General features: G+C 35.0%; 1 protein-coding gene across 4 annotated transcripts in view; it reads right to left on the minus strand.

Annotated features, from left to right (window-relative positions):
- zfr2 (zinc finger RNA binding protein 2) overlaps positions 1–20,867 on the minus strand; it is a 41,470-nt gene that overhangs the window by 7,552 nt on the left and 13,051 nt on the right. Inside the window, exons 6-14 of one of the 4 annotated variants that reach the window (XM_002666166.7) lie at positions 20,066–20,248; positions 17,518–17,749; positions 11,711–11,859; positions 11,391–11,510; positions 9,983–10,128; positions 9,377–9,503; positions 8,459–8,652; positions 4,975–5,143; positions 2,654–2,801 (exon numbers count right to left, since the gene is read on the minus strand). In XM_002666166.7, the coding sequence (XP_002666212.3) occupies positions 2,654–2,801; positions 4,975–5,143; positions 8,459–8,652; positions 9,377–9,503; positions 9,983–10,128; positions 11,391–11,510; positions 11,711–11,859; positions 17,518–17,749; positions 20,066–20,248 (1,468 nt within the window). Of the gene's footprint in view, positions 1–2,653; positions 2,802–4,974; positions 5,144–8,458; positions 8,653–9,376; positions 9,507–9,982; positions 10,129–11,390; positions 11,511–11,710; positions 11,860–17,517; positions 17,750–20,065; positions 20,249–20,867 lie in introns of all 4 variants that reach the window. The other 3 variants (XM_005161603.6, XR_012397653.1, XR_012397652.1) reach the window with 3 other exon arrangements.

Here is a 20,867-nt window from a genome sequence, read left to right on the forward strand (position 1 = left end):
AAATAAATAAACAAAAAATCTAGAGTGCATTAGAGTTGATTATTAATTGGAGTGACCACCACATTTAAAAGTGGATTTGTGTATAATGAAATAGCATGTTTTCTAGGAAAAGAACACTTTTACTTTCACATTCCCAATTAAGCATGAGATTAAGGGTGCTTTCACAACTGTAGATCGATTGTTTTGTTCTGAAATTAAATTAAAATGGTTACAATGTTGCGTTCTGTTCTTGGTGCAGTTCGCTTTTACAAGGCAAAGTTTCTAAACGGAGCAAAATAGCTAACAAGCCACGTGTGAGTAAACTCTCCTCACATTGATTGGGCAGAGTTTCAGGGTTTATTTTTCACAGTCCCGCTTGCTGTCATGGGTCCTTATTTTAATTTATGACGATGAGCAATAGGACATTATAATCGAAAAGCTGTGCTTTAATTTTGAATGGTGACACCTACAGACATCATCACCAAATATAAATAAGAGGCAAGACCGTTGGCTAGAATGATCCATTATATGCTTTACATTATATAGAGAAATAACAGATAAACCAAGACAAAGATAAACAGCTTTAGTTAATATTTCAGTGTGCTTTCACTTTCGTATTTTGACACGTCCTACTAATAATTATCTCTTCACTTAGCCGTATATGCCTATTTCATATCTATAAAACACTGTGATATAGCCTTCATTGGATCGTCTGCTTTCTTACTCCAATCGATCCGCTCCAGAGTTCATTTCAATTGGGCCGAGACACCTCATTCGGGCGATCTCGGAAAGATTGATTTGGCGCGGATCCGAGTGTGATTGCTGGATTCACATATGCCAAACAAACCGCGCTAACTGGTAGGGCTGTGCAATTAATCAAAAATCCGATTTCGATTTTGGCTTTTAATGATTATGAAAAAGCATTAATCGAGATAAACGATTATTTCATCACGTACCGCCCCCTTCCTAGTTGTACACGGGTGAAAACTCTTTGCCTCTGCAAAGCTCAGTTCCACGTGAAAATGACTAAAAGCATGTGCTGTAATGTAACTTTTGCAGCACGGGATGCGTATCATTCATGTTTTTAAAAGCGCAAAAGAGCACGTGCTGTTGTGTGTGTGCGTGCTTAGCCTTGGACAGCAGAGCACACACACATCTAGCGCTTTAATGGTCAAGTACATGCACATTTGTGTCAGAGCACGGTGTTTAGTGTTTATTCATATTAACCCTCATTTGTGTAATAAACAAACAAGTTGAGAATCAAAAGACACATGAAAGAGAAACCATATCAGAGCCGCACTATTCTTAAAGTGACAGCGCGCAATATTCCTGCTGCTGCCGACTGTTTTTATTATTAATCAATAATAAAATCAAAAATACAGTGAAGATGCTTGAAGCCCAGTTTAAACATAACAGATTTAATAACTCATTTCTAATAACTGATTTTTTTAATTTTTGCTATGATGACAGTACATTATATTTTACTAGCTATTTTTCAAGATACTAGTATTCAGCTTAAAGTGACATTCAAAGGCTTAATTAGGGTAAATAGGCAAGTCATTGTTTAACAGTAGTTTCTTTTGCAGACAATCAAACATATATTGCTTAAAGGGGCTAATAATAGAGCTATTAAAATAGGTTTCAAAATATTCAAACCTGCTTTTATTCTAGCTGAAACAAAACAAATAAGCCTTTCTCCAGAAGAAAAAATATTATAGGAAATACTTAAAAAAAATTTTTTAAAAAAAACCTCTGTTAAACATAATTTGGGAAATATTTATATTATATATAAAAATAAATTCACAGCAGGACAAATAATTTTAACTTCAACTGATAATCGTTTTGAATAATCGTGATTACAATTATGACCAAAATAATCGTGATTATGATTTTTCCCATAATCGAGCAGCCCTACTAACTGGGGAAACGTGCTAGGTTCCGAAACAAATGTCTAGGTGTGAAAGCACCCTTAATAAAAAAAGACGATAACAAACAGCAAATTGTTGATAATAATAATGTTTGATGAAAAATAGCCAACATCAAATGTGTTATCAGAACCTACACTTTCAGGCCACTTTAGCAGGTACAGCACACATCCACACATTAACGCAAATATCGAATCAATCAAACGGCAGTAACATTATCTAGTTTAAAAGTGGCCAGTAAGTGTGTTTATCGCGGAAACATCAACAATCACAATTTACAATTTACACAAAGTAGGGGCAACTTCAATTTTCCATACGCATGCATCATGTCAATGCGATAATCACTCCCAAAACTTGCCACCAAAACAACTACAACAACAATAAACAGACCTCTCTCTCATCCTGAAGTGTATCTTACAACACAACTTGTACAATATTGCGCCACAGTGGTAAAGAAAGGTCAGAGATCCTGTTTTTGATTCCTTAAAACTCTTTCATAAATAGAAGCAAATAAATAAAAATAAAAAATAGGACAAAAATAATGGACACAACCAAAAAAACTAAAGTAAACAAAAAGAAAGTGAAAGCAGGAGGGGAGGGGGGATAGAAATGAACAGGACGGCCCAATTCACCGATGGAAAAAATTACTCTCAGTATGGAAATATCCTTAATTTTTTTAAAAAAATAGTTTTTCTTTAACCCAAGGGAACACATATAGTGCTGCTGAGGGAAAGCACGGGTTCTCTAACCTTTCTCCATGTTCGGGACGGGGTCTTCGCGCATCACTGGTGAGGTAAGAGAGATGGTGACCTGCATTTTTGGTTCCTTGCTTGAAAAAATGACGATGTTGGCTTCCTCAGGGTGTACCTGCACCTCATACTGATCTTCAGAAAAGGTCTGCCGGTTAAAAGGACACTTGGCATTACTACAGAGGAGACAGCGGGGTCAGCATTGGGGATTTGAGTATATGGGGGTCTGCATTTTGTCCCTTATATTCCCATATTATCATAAAGCCTTTGATAATGCATGGGTAACTGGTGTAAAATATATACGTTAGATGAGTAGACGCCCCAGTCTCTCTCTGTAGGTGTCGTAACCAGGCAGTGGAACTAAAGATCAGTTAAAGATACATGGAGCACAATGAAACGCTCTTTTATTTGACATTATTCTGAATTACATGTGGGGGCATCACACAAAAATTCCAAATGAAAGTCAAAATTGTTTGCCTGTGTCATATTTCATAGCAAAAATCAAGGATGTATGATACAGAATTGATTTGTGGATCATTTAAATAAAGCTTATTTATAATTTTACCACATATTTCCATCAATTCCAATTGGTCATTACCGCAATGCACAAACATTTTTAGATCATTACTGTAATGAATAACTAAAATTGTTTTTAAACATGCTGTAAAAAGATGATCATTAAGATGTGTTGCAATTCACCACTTTCATGACATTTAACAATAATTAATCATTACCGCGATACACAACAATCTCAATTTTGATCTTCTTTTGTTGCATTGTGGTAGTGACATTTTAGGAAATATTACTGTAATGAATGTTTTGAAAATGCTGTAAAGGATGATCATTAACATTTGTTGCAATTTACCATCATTTTTTAAGCATTTAACAATAATCATTACCGCAATGCACAAATAATCTCAACATTCACAGCAATTTTCAGCATGCTAACTTATTTTGCAGTATTGTACTAGTGACATTTTAAAAATATGTTTTGTTTAATTGTCGAAGATGATTTTCTGTGTCATAGAAATAATATTATTGCATGATGTTCACTCACCGGCCACTTTATTAGGTACATTATTATTGCATGATGTTCACTCACCGGCCACTTTATTAGGTACATTAGGTCCAACTGCTTGTTAAAGCAAATTTCTAATCAGCCAATCACATGGCAGCAAATAAATGCATTTAGGCATGTCAAGACGATGATCATGACGATCTGCTGAGTTCAAAGAGAGCATCAGAATGGTTAAGATGGGTGATTTAAATGAGTTTGAATGTGGCAGGGATATTGGTGCTAGACTGGCTGGTCTGAGTATTTCAGAAACTGCTGATTTACTGGGATTTTTACGCACAACCATCTCTAGGCTTTACAGAGAATGGTCTGAAAAAGAGAAACCCCCTTGTGAGAGGCAGTTCTGTGGGCGCAAATGCCTTGTTGATGCCAGAGGTCAGACTTAATTCTTGAACATGACAATGAGTTCACTGTACTCAAATGGCCTCCACAGTCACCAGATCTCAATCCAATCGGGCACCTTTGGGATGTGGTGGGACGGGAGATTCGCATCATGGATGTGCAGCCGACAAATCTGCAGCAACTGCGTGATGCTATCATGTCAATATGGAGCAAAATCTCTGAGGAATATTTCCAGTAGCTTGTTGAATCTCTGCCACCAAGGATTAAGGCAGTTCTGAAGGTAAAAATGGGTCCAACCTGATACCAGTAAGGTGTACCTAATAAAGTGGCCGGTGATATGTAGTCATGTAGACATGGAATAATGACATTTGAGGAAACGTGTTTACTTTTAATATGAATGATTTTCTGTGCATCGTGGTAATGAGGGTTTCATGCTGCAATATGGTAAATACACTTCGGGAAATGTTTAATTTTTGACAGAAAACATTTTCTGCATGTGACGTAATGAGTCTTTTTGCTACGTTTAAGTAATTACATTTCCGAAATACAATTCCCTTGTTTTGTGCAACAAAAAAATACTATTATTATCTAACATTTCCTTCTAGTTCTGATGTGAAATATGACCTTGACGTTTCTATTGTGAGACTCGCTCATAGCAGAGCTTAACTTTGTATTTAAAATTAACCACTCAGCTATATGATGCTTTTCATAGACTTAACATGACACCTGTGATCATGTGATTTCCCATGTAGACGATTTCCATATAACAGCCAGGATGAAAAGAAACATTGTGATAAAACCACAAGTGCAAACACACCAGAGTAAACAGCATCTAGCAGTTACGACATACGCATTTATTTCTACATGCATCTTAACTCCAGGCTAAAAATAGAGGCAAACTTACAGCTAGCTGTTTGGGCAGTTGCTCCGCTACAGTCTTCAGAAGAGAAACGGTGGGTTTGTTAGCTGCTAGCAGGATTAGCTGAACGTTACGGTCTCCGCGCAGGAGCAAGCCTTTAGCCAGGATTCCCACCCGCATCACTCCTTTAAGAGTACGAGACTGAGTCTCCGACCTGTAAAAGAGGAAACAGATCAATCTAAACTTCCTTCCACGATTGCATAGTATGAACTAGTTGTCAAAAACATCACCATTTTGATGTATATCAAAACATTCACTTCAGAGCAGCATTTTTGAAGCTGCTTTTATAGTCTTTAGACTAACGCAAGTCCCATTTAGCCAGGTGTAAAGCTGAGTTTTGGTTGATCTGATAATAAGTAGTCAATGGAGACACATTTGCATTTACACCTAGAGCTACACTGCATTTGATTGGTTCATGTTTGATTGTATGTACAGTATAGGGCAGGGATCACCAAACTTGTTCTTGAAGGTCTGGTGTCCTGCAGATTTTAGCTCCAATCCTAATCAAACACACCTGAACAAGCTAATCAAGGTGTTACTAGGTATACTTGAAACACTCAGGCAGGTGTGTTGAGGCAAGTTGGAGCTAAACCCTGCAGGGCACCGGACATCCAGGAACGAGATTGGTGACCCCTGGTATAAGGTATAAGCTTTCTCAGATTTCTTCAGTCAACATTTGTACAATTAGAAGTGCTAAAATCAATTAAATGATACTTTAAAACAAACAAAAAATAAAAATAAAAAAATAAAAACCAAGAAAAAAAAACATTACATTGTGAATCACTTTTAAAAACATTACTTCATCACATTTTTCCATCACAAAGGGTCATTACAGCAACATACATTTTTCTTATATCACTACTGTAATGAATAACTAAAAATACATTCATGCTGTTTTTTGTAGTAAAGGACGGCTGAATCAAAGTATATTTTTAAGATCATTAGGATTTGTTGCAATTGAAGACAATTTTAATGACATTTAATACATATTCTCTATGCAATTTATCATTACCGCAATGCACAATAATCTTAATGTCATTACTTTACAGGGACAAATATGATGCAATGATGACAATTTAAGATTTTTTTTTTCTGTAACAGAAATTGTATTTTTTGCAATTGATATATAGTTTTATTTCTGTGCATCCCGGTAATGAGTTTTTGCTGCACTTAAGTAATGAAATCGTAAGAAATATGTTTATTTTTATTTAAAATGTTTTTCTGTGCATCACAGTAATGAGTTTCATATTTTATGCAATTGATATATAGTTTTATTTCTGTGCATCACGGTAATGAGTTTTTGCTGCACTTAAGTAATGAAATCGTAAGAAATATGTTTATTTTTATTTAAAATGTTTTTCTGTGCATCACAGTAATGAGAGTTTCATATTATATGCAATTGATATATAGTTTTATTTCTGTGCATCACGGTAATGAGTTTTTGCTGCACTTTAGTAATGACACTGTAAGTAATGTGTTTATTTTTATTATAAATGTTTTTCTGTGCATCACAGTAGTGAGAGTTTCATGCTCCAATATAGTAATAACATTTTGGGAAAAGTTCTGCATGTGCCGTTAATGAGCTATTTTGTTGCTGCTGTAAATCAAAGACACATCACTGAATCAAAGTATATTTTAAGATGATTAAAATTTGTTGCAATTTATTACTAATTTAATAACATTTAACACACTTCCCCATGCAATTTATCATTACCACAATGCACAACAATCCTAATGTCATTACTTTATTGGGACAAATATGTTGTAGCTATGACATTAAGAAATATGTTTTTTGTTTTTTTTTTCTGTAACAGAAATTGTATTTTATGCAATTGATATATAGTTTTATTTCTGTGCATCATGGCAATGAGTTTTTGCTGCACTTTAGTAATGACATTGTGACTTATATGTTTATTTTTTATTATAAATGTTTTTCTTTGCATCACAGTAATGAGGGTTTCATGCCGCAATATAGTAATAACATTTTGGGGAATATTCTGCATGTGACGGTAATGAGCTATTTTGCTGCCGCTGTAAATCAAAGACACATCACTGAATCAAAGTATATTTTAAGATCATTAAAATTTGATGCAATTTACCACTATTTTAATGACATTTAACACATTTCCCCATGCAATTTATCATTACCGCAATGCGCAACAATCTTAATGTCATTACTTTATTGGGACAAATATATTGTTGTTATGACAATTTAAGAAATATGTTTTTTTTCTGTAACAGAAATTGTATTTTATGCAATTGATATATAGTTTTATTTCTGTGCATCACGGTAATGAGTTTGTTGCTGCACTTTAGTAATGAAATTGTAACAAATATGTTTGTTTTTATTATAAATGTTTTTCTGTGAATCATGGTTGATGAAGGTTCCATGCTGCAATATAGTAATAAAATTTTGGGGAATATTCTACATGTGACGGTAATGAGCTATTTTGCTGCCGCTGTACATACAACTAAACATGACTGAATCAAAGTATATTTTTTAAATCATTAAGATTTGAACATTATTTTTAATGACATTTAACACATTTTCCCCACACCATTCATAATTACTGGAATGCACAACAATCTTAATGTCATTACTTTACTGGGTCAAATATAAAGGTCATCACCGCAATGCACACCTTTTTTATATAAATACTGTAATGAACAACTAAAAATACATTTATGCTGTTTTTTTGTAGCACATGGTGCCTGAATCAAAATATATTTTTAAGACTATTAAGATTTGCTGCAATTTACCATTATTTTTTTATGACATAAAACATTTCTCCATGCAATTTATCATTACCGCAATGCACAAAACTCCTAATGTCATTACTTTACTGGGGTAAAAATTATCAACATAAACAAACAAATTATCCATTTTATTCCCTATAACAGAATTTATATACTATTTCAGAGTTTTAACACGCATATATATTTTATTCTTTAATCATATTAGATTATGTAGCATTATTAAAGTTTTAGATGCTAAAATCACATCCCTGTGTGCTGATTTGAATAGAAATGTTACAGAATGTACTAAGCTTAGCTTATTTATTGCTTGTGAGATACTAATATTCAGCCTAAAGTGCAATTTAAAGGCTTACCTAGGTTAATTACAATAAGTTAGGTGTAAGTAGGCAAGACATTGAACAGCATTGGTTTGTTCTGTAGCCAATCAAAAATAATAATTTCCTAAGGGGTCTAATAATATTGACCTTGTTTGTTTGTTTGCTTTTTTTATCCGGCAAAACTAAAATGAAACTACTTTCTCCAAAATTTAATATTAAAGCAATATACTGGTTTTATAATAATAGTAAAATACTGTAAAAAAATGTTCTTCCTCAGTTAAACATCAGAAAAAAAAATAAATAGAATTCACCAAAGGGCTATTCCCCGAGGTATCAAATATTATATTTATATTATTTTAAAGTAATTGCAGTATCTGGACAGCATTAGTTCTCACTGTTTGTCAGTCTCGCTTTCGTCGTCATCAGCACACGCCACTTTCTCCAGCAGTGTATCAGAGACCAGCTTGAGAGCGCGCTCAGAATAAGAGACGATCCGCTGCACCGCCTGCAGCTCCTCCTCCACAGGGTAGATGGCGGAGTGTTTGGCCATGATGTGCCGGTCATCGGGTGAATCAGGCCTTCGCACGGGCTGAAGAAATATGGGAGAATTTAATAAATAATAAATAGATAAATAGATCTTTAGTTTAGGTCACAATTCACAGAATCAACAAACCATTCTATAGCTATTTTTCCATCCACCCATTTTTGTGTGCATTTTGAATTATTGCCTAAAAAATGCCAAGATGTCTGTACATTTTGAAAATCTGAATAAAAAAAAATAAAAAAATCGAATGTGCAGTACTGAGTAGGATAAACTTCTTAATCGACGGAAACTGGTTTCCCGAAGAAATTCCAGCATGTGCATTAGTAAAGTGATGCAACTTCACGAACAGATGCATTAATGATGCAGTGATGCATTAATAGACATTGTAGCGTTTCAAGCACATTGTGAAACATCTGAAATGCTGTTTTGCCCTTTCTAAAAGACCTCAGCCAAAGTCTGTCTTTACAGTGGTTCAGTATGGTTATTCCATGTATCTGTCTGAGCTCCCAAAGAGCATCTCAAGCCTCCAAAAGCACCGCATTGCATTCCATCTTCAACTTCTGAGGCACATTTTAGACCACAGTGGCTTCTCCTACAGCACTAAACTCCATTTCTCTGCTGATATTTGCACCAGTTTATGAAAAAGTGATGATTTTGTTCTCTTTGACTCGATGTATGGAAACGCTGCTTTATTTGCAAATGTTTTAGGTGATATTCCAGATTTGTGCATACATATTTGGATGGAAACATAGCTAGTGTGTTTGTGTACCAATAGAGGGGGCACTGGGATGCTGGGCCGGCCCATGAGAGGAGGCGGGGCCATCCTGCGCCTTGGCTCTGCCCAGTATACTTGCTCCTCCTCCATCCTCCTCCAGTACATGTCCTCCTCGTACCTCCTGCTGGAAGACAAGCAGACAGTCAAATATAAATACAATAAATGATGCCATCATAAGTATTAAACAAGGATCTGAAATATACAGTTTGTTTTATATTATATATTATCTAGAGTAGTGTTTCTCAACCACGTTCCTGGAGGACCACCAACACTGCATGTTTTGGATGTCTCCTTTGCCTGTCACACCTATTACAGGTTTTTCCTTCTCTGCTAATAAGCTGACGATCTGAATCAGGTGTGTTCGGTTAAGGAGACATGAAAAAAAATGTGCATAGCTGGTGGTCCTCCAGGATCGTGGTTGAGCAACACTGATGTACAGGGTTTCTACAGGTTTCATCAAGTCAAACTTAGGACTTTTTAAGACCTTTTTAATACTATTATGAATGAAATTTATGTTGAAAGTCCAGTGTTATTGTAAGGAAGGTAAATAAGCCATATTGGTAAAAAGAGTTCATAAATAAAGTGAAAGCAGCCGCAGACCTCATCTCCATGTGCCAGCGCTGCTCGTCCTCCTGCTGTCTCTTCAGCACAGATTTCTGCTTCTGTTTGCGCAGCTTGACCTCCAGAAGTTTCCGTGCACGATTGCTCGGCTTGATCTCCACAGGGAGGTCTGGGTTCACTTTTTTCTGGGGGGGGGGGGCAATCATTAGCCAATCAGTGGTGTTTAAGAACATGCTCAGATGTAAGCAGTAAATGGGCTTTTTTTTTATTATTTCAGTACTGACTAGTTCCGAAGTCGACATTTTTTTAGACCTTAGTTATAATATATTTAAAAAGAGTTCACTTTCAGTTCCAACAAAATGTCCTGATTAAGAGATTTTAGCCTTTTATTATGAAAAAACAGTAGGGATTAACAGGAATTGAAGCTGCTTAAGCCTGGTTTATACTTCTGCGTCAAGTGACCGGCGTAACTCACGGCACATGCAACGCGCGCAGCTGTGCATTTATACTTCTGCGCGCTGTCTCTGTCGGTCTGCATTAACACTTCCGAAACGCTAGTTGGCAGTGAGGTGTAAATGTTCCTCTGTGTTGAGTTTCTTCGCTTCTGTTTTGCTTTTCCTGAACACTTCCTGGTTGTACAAGTGACTCAAACTCGCTCTTTGAGGCAGGAACCGGCGAACGTGCAACAACTTTAACTATGAGGTAAACACAAAACAAAACTTTCCATCCGGAGCTCCTTCACGGGACTCCACACTTAAACAATCGCTTGCGTCATTCGCGCGGCTCTCGGTCCCGCCCAGACTCGTCACCGCTACCAAGCCGACCAATCACAGAGCTTGCGCTACACGTCGTTGCGGCGTGTAGTTACAATTTTTGAGAGGTGCACGTCAGCCACGCCGACGGCCACGGCGAAGGGCTATGCGTCAGCGCCTTAGCATACGCCGGTGTTTGACGCAGAAGTATAAATCAGCCTTTAGAGACGGGGAGAGGATCAAGAAACATTTATAAGTCTGGGCTTGAACTTGAGACGTTTATATGCGCTAGTAACCCTCTTTTGTTACTTTAATTGACTAAATTCATTTACAAAAATATGTTTTATTATTCAAAAGTAAATGCACTTAGGAAATACCAATTTAGTTCAAATGAATTAAGTTTCACATACATTTCAACTAGCTAGTTTTACATAAGATAAGAAAATAGAAACACAAAGCGTGTTGTCTTTTATGTATAAACCTCAATTTTCTAAAAATTGTCCCTTGTGACTGATTTTATGGTCCAGGGTCACATTTTTAAAAATAGCCATTTAACAATAGTTAAAAGTTAAATTAGTAAAAAAACAACAACTGCTTGAATAAAACTGCTAAATACAACAAATAAAAACACAACAAGTAGTGTGTTTTTGTTGTTGCTTGCAAGGACCGTTGTTTTTGATTTGATGACGTCTTACTTTGTACTGCAGTCTGTGTCTGCGTCCCTTCAGATGCATGTCTTTAGCGTTGGGATCGTTGAAGCTGCATTCACACAGTTTGCAGTGAAAGCGAATCACCTTTCCGTCATCATTACGAACCTGAAGAGAGAAAACCATCAATAGATGAGCAACATATTTATTCTGATGGACATCATAACAGCCTTGTGAAAAGGATCCATACATAGTTATTAAAGGACATCTATTTGATTCAAACGGATTCAGATTTGAAAGATCTGATTTTTGAGGGGGTTTTTTTCCGTGTAACAAAATATTCCACATTTTGACTGAACGTTTTTCACCTCTTCGACATAATCGTGTCCCACAGGCTGGATGTCTCCTTGAGGTCCTGTAGCGTCTGCATCCTCATCGTCGCTGGAAGGGTCTGTTTTGACCACAGGCGGCTTCACCTCCTCCATTTTCACCACAGCCGATGTGGACGGTTTACTGACTGAGAAACAGATTTCACACAGAATTTACTTTATTTTTACACTTTCAGTCAAGTGAATATTTATAATGTAGCCTTGCAAACAACTCCTAAAAACATGATTACAGAAATAATGGAATACCGAAAACCCTTTAATTTTATTATACCACGTCAGCTTAATTGGCTATCTATTCTGAATAAAGTCTTAATTACAAAATTACTAAAAATAACGAATATCGTATCATTATTTTATACCATGTCAGCTTTATTGGCTATCTATTCTAAACGATTATGAATTAATTCTCCGCTTTGTCTGTGCCCGAGTCGTACATGTACGGCTGAATGCTGATCCTATCTTAGCTTCTCTCTCTCTCTGTCTGTTACAAACACAGAGCGTGGGAGCTCTTGGCTCCGCCCCCTTGTTACGTTGGGCGGGAAGCCGAAACTAATTTTCATGTGAAGCAACACACCCCTAAAGCAGCAAACTGTGTAAACGCCCACAACATGACACTTTTGAACACATTATAATAAAAACATCTGAACTGTGTGTTGAACTGAGCCTAAACTGCACACTCTGAAGAACCATAATATTAATATTAAATCATAAAAAGGGGTAAACTATCTGCCCTTTATTATATTAAAAAGGAAGTTTTTTTTCTCTAATTCTGCTACACAAAATTGAATAGTTTTATTTCGAAGTTTTATTTTTATTTTTTTATTTATTTATTTATTTATTTTTTTTTAAGCTTTTTGTTAATATATTATTTGTCTGGTTGTTTACGTTATGATCATATGCTATATTCTCTCTGTACCGAACAAAAATTACAATAATAAGAACAATTGTTCACAAAATATATTATTTGACTGAATTTTGCCGACATTCTATCTTTAAACTATGCAGAAATCGTGCTTTTTTTAGACTAATGACAGTATTTTTTGATTTCTGAAGTGTTACGGTTGCCGTATCTTGGTGGGATTTTTTTGCGTCCCGTTCTCTCGCTCTTTCTCTCTCCCCATTTCTACCTGTCGTATCCTCTAGGTCCGCCTTCGCGGAAGCCGATTGGTCAGGAGACCAGTCACTCATCATTGGGTGACGTGGCGATGTCACATATAAGGACGCCAGGGAGAGCGGATGACAGCGCGCTTTTCCCTTGATCCCGTTATGTTTGTTTTTGCCGACATGATTTTGTTATTCGTTAATTTCGATGAACTTTCGTTTGGATAAAATTATTTAGTATTATTTCAGCCCATTTTGAACTACTTTGTGATTTTTGTACATCTTGTTTTCGATTGTTTGTTTGTTACTTTTGGTACAACTCTTACCTGGCAAACAAAAAGAGATTATTGAGAGTTGACTTTGTCCTCAGAGTAAGGTGGACAGGGAAGATGTCGTACGACTTCCATCTTACATACACGTAGTCGATACATTGTTTAAAACACCAGGTAAGAAGTGAATGCCACTTTTGTATTTGTTTTGTTTTAGTTCAGAATAGGTAAGATTACGGCGCTTGGCGCTGAAGATTTTTCTTTTCTTTTTCATTTCTTGTTTCTAGCGAGGTAAGGGGTTTGCTTTTGAGTTAGATATGTTTTGTTTTATTTATTTCTTTGATTTGGCTTCACCAGCGTCCCCTTATTCTTGAGTTGATCTAATTTTGTTTGATACTTTAATTTGTTACTTTATTATTATTGTAAATATTTTTCTTATTGTATATATATTTGGCCATTATTCTGATTTCACTTTTTGTACATTAAGGGTGCTTTCACACCTACACTTTTGTTTCGGAACGTGTCTCGTTTGCCCAGTTAGCGCGGTTCGTTTGGCATATGTGAACAGGGCAATCGCGCTCTGTTCTGCGCCAAAGTATTCGCTCCGAGATCGCTTGAATGAGGTGGTCTCGGCTCGATTGAAACGAACCCTGGAGCGGTTCGATTGCAGTGAGAAAGCGATCTGATCCGAGCGCGGTTATATCACAGTGTTTTATGAATATGTAATAGGCTTACGGCTATATGAAGAGAGAATTATGAGTATGGTGGGAAGTTTCGCGAGTCTCCGGATGCCCGCAAACGAGTGATGATCTCCCGGTAATCTCAAGTCTCCCTCCCGGTCCTCAAATAGGCATCATCGCGCACCCTTCTCACCCCTCCCAACCACATCTCTCCTCAGACACGTCGCGCGCACCCTGTCAATCACCACCAAATCGCCACCAAACCACCACCTCTCCTGACAGCTGAGCGGGACGCTGCAAAATAAACCCTGACACTCTGACCAATATGAGGAGAGTTTACTCGCACGTGACTTGTTTTAGCTCTTTTGGTTCGATTAGAAACTTTGCAATGTGAAAGCGAACGGCTCCAAGAGCAAAGAGCAACAATATAACAGTTGTAATCTCTGTTTCGGAACAACTGAATCGATTCACAGGTGTGAAAGCACCCGAAATCGCTTTTAATGGCAGTTTTGTTGTTTGTGTCTTTTACTTTCACCCATCATCTTGTAAAAGTACCACACCTTTTAAATGTTATTACTTTTACCCTAGACTAACATCAAAGAGGTTGTAACAGAAGTAATAAACATAAATATCCCCTCAATAAAAACCTTTACCTCTAATATCTCAAAAAGTAATACTCAAAGTTCAAACCTTTTCTTTTAATATGTATGCAGATACAGTATATACATATTTAAACCTAAGATTTCATAAAACTTGTTAATCAAAGTTGTACGCAGATTTAACAGATTTTTATCCATTTTATTCTTGGTTTTTTATTATTTTGTCTTGTTGTAAACAGCATAAATCATGGCATTAAGATTCAATTATACGGAACTTGTAATATTTCACAGCCTACCCATGCAATCACAATGTTTATGTAGTAGTTTGCGGTACAATTGCCATCTAAATCTATTAGCTAATAGCTAGCTGAGTAACATTATCTGGAATGAACAACGCAACCCTTTAGAGCAGTAAGATTGAGCAAGACGCTCTGTGTTAATGTCATGCTGCGATCTGAACGATGAGTTGAGCAAATACGACGCCTGAAAAAGTGTACAAGGAGGTTTTCTTCTGCAAATTAGGACGGAAATAATTTATTCCATCCTGTGGGTGATGCAAGAAAGAGGAAACAGCAGCTGTTTTAGTGACTGGTGTGAACTCTGATTGTGCTGATGGTGTGAAAATTGGAGTGAAATTAAGATATTTTTTGGTAATACGAACAAACCAAAAATGTACTAAAAAAAACAGGGTTTAATAAGTTACATTTAGAACTTTTTATGACCTTAGTGATACTGAATTACATATAAAAGTTACCAAATCTGCCACAAAATCTGTCACTCTTTGATCATTTTTGAGTGAGATGCTAATGGTCTAATCCAATTCAATGATTTATACTAAGCTAAGCTAAAAGCTAAGCTAAAAGTGCTCCTGCCAAATCCAGACATCAGCTGAATGGATTCAAAACTAGTAAAACTCAGCAGTTTAGCTGCAAAATGAGCTATAAAATGAGGCTTTTTTCCAAAAAATTGAGTTTTTCTTCAAGATATTGTAAAACTTTAAGGACCTACAGCAGTCGAGTGTTTGAAATAAGTCCTTTTGTCCAATAATGTGGCTTGTTTCACAAAATTAAGCACACAACATATTTCATATAGCATTCTAATAAGCAGGCGTTGTATCATTAAATACTTTATCATCAGGAAAATTATAATAAGAACTCAGATAAACTATATGGTGTCATGGTCATGTGATTATCAGTCCCGCTGAATTTAATTTTCTATTTATTCAGGACTTTGCATAGACGTATTTCCTCGATTTCTTCATGGCGTATTTGGTTGTTTTAGTGCAACTCGAAAAAAAGAGAGAGCGCCCTCTGGCCTTCTGGAGGAGGTCTACTGCTTTTTAGGGATGTGACGAGATCTCGAGCTACTAGATCATGCGAGACTTAAATCGCAATGGGATTTCTCGTCGAGGTGAAAATTTCGCACACAGTGTGAGGAGGCTGTGCGCGAAGAAAAAAAAGGAAGCTGTTGCTGAATAAAAGTTCAATTTGTGGAAAGGAGTTTGATTCTCATGGGAAACTGTACAGTGGAAAAGCCAGTCGAGTTCACAGCTAAATATTAAGCAGTGTTTGAATGTCCTTTATGGCAAAATTAAGAATCAATGTAAAAAAACATTTATTAGATGTTGATTTAAAAAAGCACCTAAATTGTTTTGCATTTTGTGATTTTTGTTATAAACTGAATAAAAATCAATTTTTTCATTCAAATATTTGTAAATATTTTGCAGTAGTTGCATGTTCTTTACTGCATAAAATTTATTAAAATAGAAATAAAATAACATTCATTAGAAGTTGATTTTAAAAAAGCACCTACATAGTTTTGCATTTTGTGATTTTTTTCAGTTGAATAAAATAATTTCCATTTATTTATTTAATCATTGAAGATTTCTTGAAGTTAGTGTAAAAAAATTACTTAAAGGGGCTAATAATTATGTCCCTAAAATGTTTTTTAAAAAATTAAAATCTGCTTTAAAAAAAAAGAAAAGAAAAGACTTTCTCCAGAAGAAAAAATATTATCAGATATACCGTGAACATTTCCTTGTTCTGTTAAACATCATTTGGAAAATATTTCAAAAAAGAAAAAAAAAAAATTCAAAGGGGGCGAATAATTCTGACTTTAACTGTATACTTGCAAAATAAACAAAGTTTAGCAAATAAAAACTCAATAATTGCAAATTTTCAAAAATAGCAAGGCGTAATTTTATTTTTGAGAAATAAAAATTAATTTTGCTAACTAAAATAAAGAAGTGTAAAGGGAAAGCAAGTTGAGAAATCAAATTAAATTTGCAAAGAAAAAAAGAACTGCAAATAAAAATCAAGCAGTTGAAAAAAAAAAACTAAAATATTTGCAATTAAAAATAACTATATACATTTATAGCATTGCCTTTACAAAACCCATGCAGTCAATTGCAATGCTCGTTTTGATTTGCTTTTTAGTCAACCGTGAGTTTGTGATGCTGTTTTCAATTTGCACTTCATGTTTTTGCGCATGTCACTTTGTGGCCCTGTTTTGACAAGGGGGCGGAGTCAAGGGAACTTGGGTGTTCACAGCAGGCCCAGAGCTGCCTCCATTTAAGCGACGTAATCACTTGGAGACACAGCATCACCGAGGTGGTCTTACAGCCCAGTAGCTCCAGGCCTGCCGTAAACGCCCAAGTTAAATAGATTTAATTTTTTTTTATTGCAAATATTTTAAGTTGTTTTGCACTGCTTGATTTTAAATTGCAGATCTTTTTTGTTTGCAAATTTCAGTTTTATTTCTCAAAACTTAATTTTCCCTTTACAGTTCTTTATTTTTGTTAGCAAAATAAATTTTTATTTCTCAAAAATTAATTTTTGCTTTGCAATTTTTGGAGATTTGCATTGATTTATTTATTTTATTTTTTTGCTTAATACATTTTTTTTCGTTAGCAAAACTTTCTTTTACTTTGCAAGTATACATGGCCCTAGATTGACTCCGTACCAATATCGTGTCTCATCTCACCCCTACTGCTTTTACATCTGGATACTTTTCTTTTTTGCAGCTTTAGCTAGATCATAAATGTAATATTTTGTCAATTTATCCTTCAGCCCTAACATACAGCATCCCAAAATAAATGTGCCCACGTCTCACGATGTCCTATAAGTGGACTCACTCACCAACAGCAGGAGCTTTAGCAGCAGAAACAGCAGGCGGTGGTTTTTTGACAGGTGCTGCCGCAGGTTTGGGTGGAGCCGCTGTTTGGATCTTCTGCGCTGCTGATGTAGGAGTGGAAGAAGTCGACGCCGCTGGTTTACTAATGGTTGTCGTCATTGCAGCAGGAGTGGAGCTCACTAAAACCGGCTCCGTGGAAGGGATGGGTTTGCCAAGCTTGGTGTGCAGCTTCACCACCTGCGTAAAAAGATTTCACAGAGGTGCATTTCAACTAGTGCTGTGCGACATTGATGCAAAATTTGATGTGCAAAAGCCTATTAAATAATGCGACAACTGAAATGTGTTACATTTAAAAGTAAATATAAACAAAAGAAATAAATAACAAAAAATGTACAACTAGATTTGCACCGACTTCAATTTTCTGTAATCCACATCATATACAAAAATAAATAAATAAAAAAAATATATAATAAAAATAATACAATTATTTATATATATATATATATATATATATATATATATATATATATATATATATATATATATATATATATATATACATATACATACATACACATACACACACACACACACACACACACACATACATACACACACACACATACATATATATATACACATATACACGCACACGCACGCACACACACACACACACACACACACACACACACACACACACACACACACACACACACACACACACACACACACACACACACATATATAGTTGAAGTCAGAATTATTAGACCCTTTAAATTATTAGACCCCATGTTTATTTTTTTTCCTAAATTTCTATTTAAATTTAAAAAGAGATTTTTCTCAACACATTTCTAAACATAATAGTTTTAATAACTCATCTCTAATACCTGATTTATTTTATCTTTGCCATGATATTGGCAGGATAATTTTTAAGACACTTCTATAACGCTTAAATTTACAAGTGACATTTAAAGGCTAAACTAGGTTAATTAGGGTAACTATGCAGGTTAGGGTAATTAGGCAAGTTATTGTATTATGGTGGTTTGTTCTGTAGATTATCAGGGAAAAATTTAGCTTAAAGGGGTTAATAATTTTGTCCTTAAAATGGCGTTTAAAAAATTAAAAACTGCTTTTATTCTTGCCGAAATAAAACAAATAAGACTTTCTCCAGAAGAAAAAATATTATCAGACATACTGTGAAAATTTCCTTGCTCTGTTAAACATCATTTGGGAAATATTTAAAAAAGAAAGAAAAAAACTCAAAGAGGGGCTAATAATTCTGACTTTAACGGTATAAATATATTTAATTTTTCAGAATAAAAAAATCTGAATGATTTAAATTAATAATTTTAAAAAATGAATTATTAAATTAAACATTACTACAACACTATCAAAACATGCTATTTTCAACCATATTACAACTAACATTAGCTCTTTTTTCCTATTTCACAAAAATTACACAAAATATAAGCATATGCTTAAAAAATATGTTTTGATTAATATTTGTATGTGTTGTTTTGTCGTGCAATTTTTTGTTCAATTTTTACATAAATGTTTTTTCATCTTGTTTGATAGGCACATTTGCGATATTTCGATAATTTAAGTTTTCAATTTCAATTATTGTCCAGCCCTAATTTCAGCACAACACATCATATACAAAAAAAGTATTTTTATTTCACAATAAAAAATACAGATTTAAAATTAATCACAAATTATTTTAAAATGTTTTTAAAAATCATTACTAAAATAAACCTAAGGCCTACTACAACACTAATAATACGTGTAATGTCTCACCTCATTATAACTTATTATAATAAAACTTGTTTTTTTTAGGCACATTTGCAATATCTTGATAACTTTGATTAATTGTTCAGCCCTAATTTCAGCAAGATACAGCACAAACAAAAAACATATTTTTATTCTTTTACAAAAAAAAAAAACCAGAACTACTTTAAACTAATACAAAATTATTTAAAGAATTAAATAATCATTACAACAACACTAACAATATCATTTTAAACCATGTTATTATAACTTTATCTGTTTTAGTTTTTCTGGAAAAAAAAAAAACATTTGCAAAATTTTGATAATTTAAATTTATTATCTAGCCCTAAATTTAGCAAAATACAGCATATAGTAAAATAATTAAAAAATGTTCACAATAAAAAGTACAGAATTTGTTTAATTATCAAAAAATTGTCAAATAATTCTTATTAAAATAAACATTACTACAACACTTACAGTATGTGTAATTTCCCACCGTATTATAACAAAATCTTTTTTTTCGTATTTCACAAAATGTCTACAGATTATAAGAATATGCTAATGAAATATGTTTTGATTAATATTTGCATGTGTATTTTGTACTTCTATTGTTGCATATACAAATGCTCAGATTCTTCAATCATGCAATATTTCCTACATTTGTGATTATTTTGATATAATGTCCGGCCCTAATTTCAACTAAATAATTGACAACACTTAAAAAAAGAAGCTGCAATACAAAAACATGTTGAAAAGATGAAGAGTGTTGAAATGAAACATTACACAAACCTTTTGGTGTTTGGATCCGCGAATGTGCGCAGCGTAAGCGTCGGCGCCGGTGCACGAGACGTCGCACAGTTCACAGCGCAACTGTGTCTGGACGCCACGGGGGCCATTGGTCACCTGACTGCCGCTCTTCTGAGCCACCTCTTTCTTCTTGTGCTTCTGCCCTTCCAGATGTTCCCGATACGTCTGCGGGACAGCAAAGTAACAACTTTTAATAAAGCAATATGTTTTATGAAAACCAGCGTCAAGAGTTTTTATGGCCACGTATAAACTTCAGGTGAAACACTGATATGACTAATTTCATAAAGTTCCTGTTAAAGCATTGATGATGTAACGGAATTAAAATACAGTCTTTTAAATAGACCAAAACATTCATTTAGTTGTGTAAGAGTAAATCAAAATGAAAGTCAGTTTAAATGCAAGCGCCATCAGGAGCAGCAGGCGGTTGCAGAAACTCCATCATGCGAACATGCTCAACAGAAATGACTGTGAAGGGCTGATCGATTGTTGCTGTCTTGCTGAGTGTAGCTCTAGCTTAGCTTGCCTTGTGCATCTATCTTTATTCCAAATTTAATTATTAGTCATGATTAAACTCTGGTCAATCAAATTAATTACCAGCTCCATAAATCGTACACACCACTACCGTGTGCACATCGAATTAACATCGCAGCTGATATATTTTAACAGCACAGTTGCAAGCACATTTTAAGCTCATCTTTGGCCTGTTTTCTCTGTCCTTTATAACTGTATAACAGCGGTGAAGAGTGGTGAACTGATGACCTTCACGGCCAATCATATCTGTTGA

Source organism: Danio rerio, chromosome 22 (genome assembly GCF_049306965.1).
Source record: "Danio rerio strain Tuebingen ecotype United States chromosome 22, GRCz12tu, whole genome shotgun sequence".
Lineage (NCBI taxonomy): Eukaryota > Metazoa > Chordata > Actinopteri > Cypriniformes > Danionidae > Danio > Danio rerio.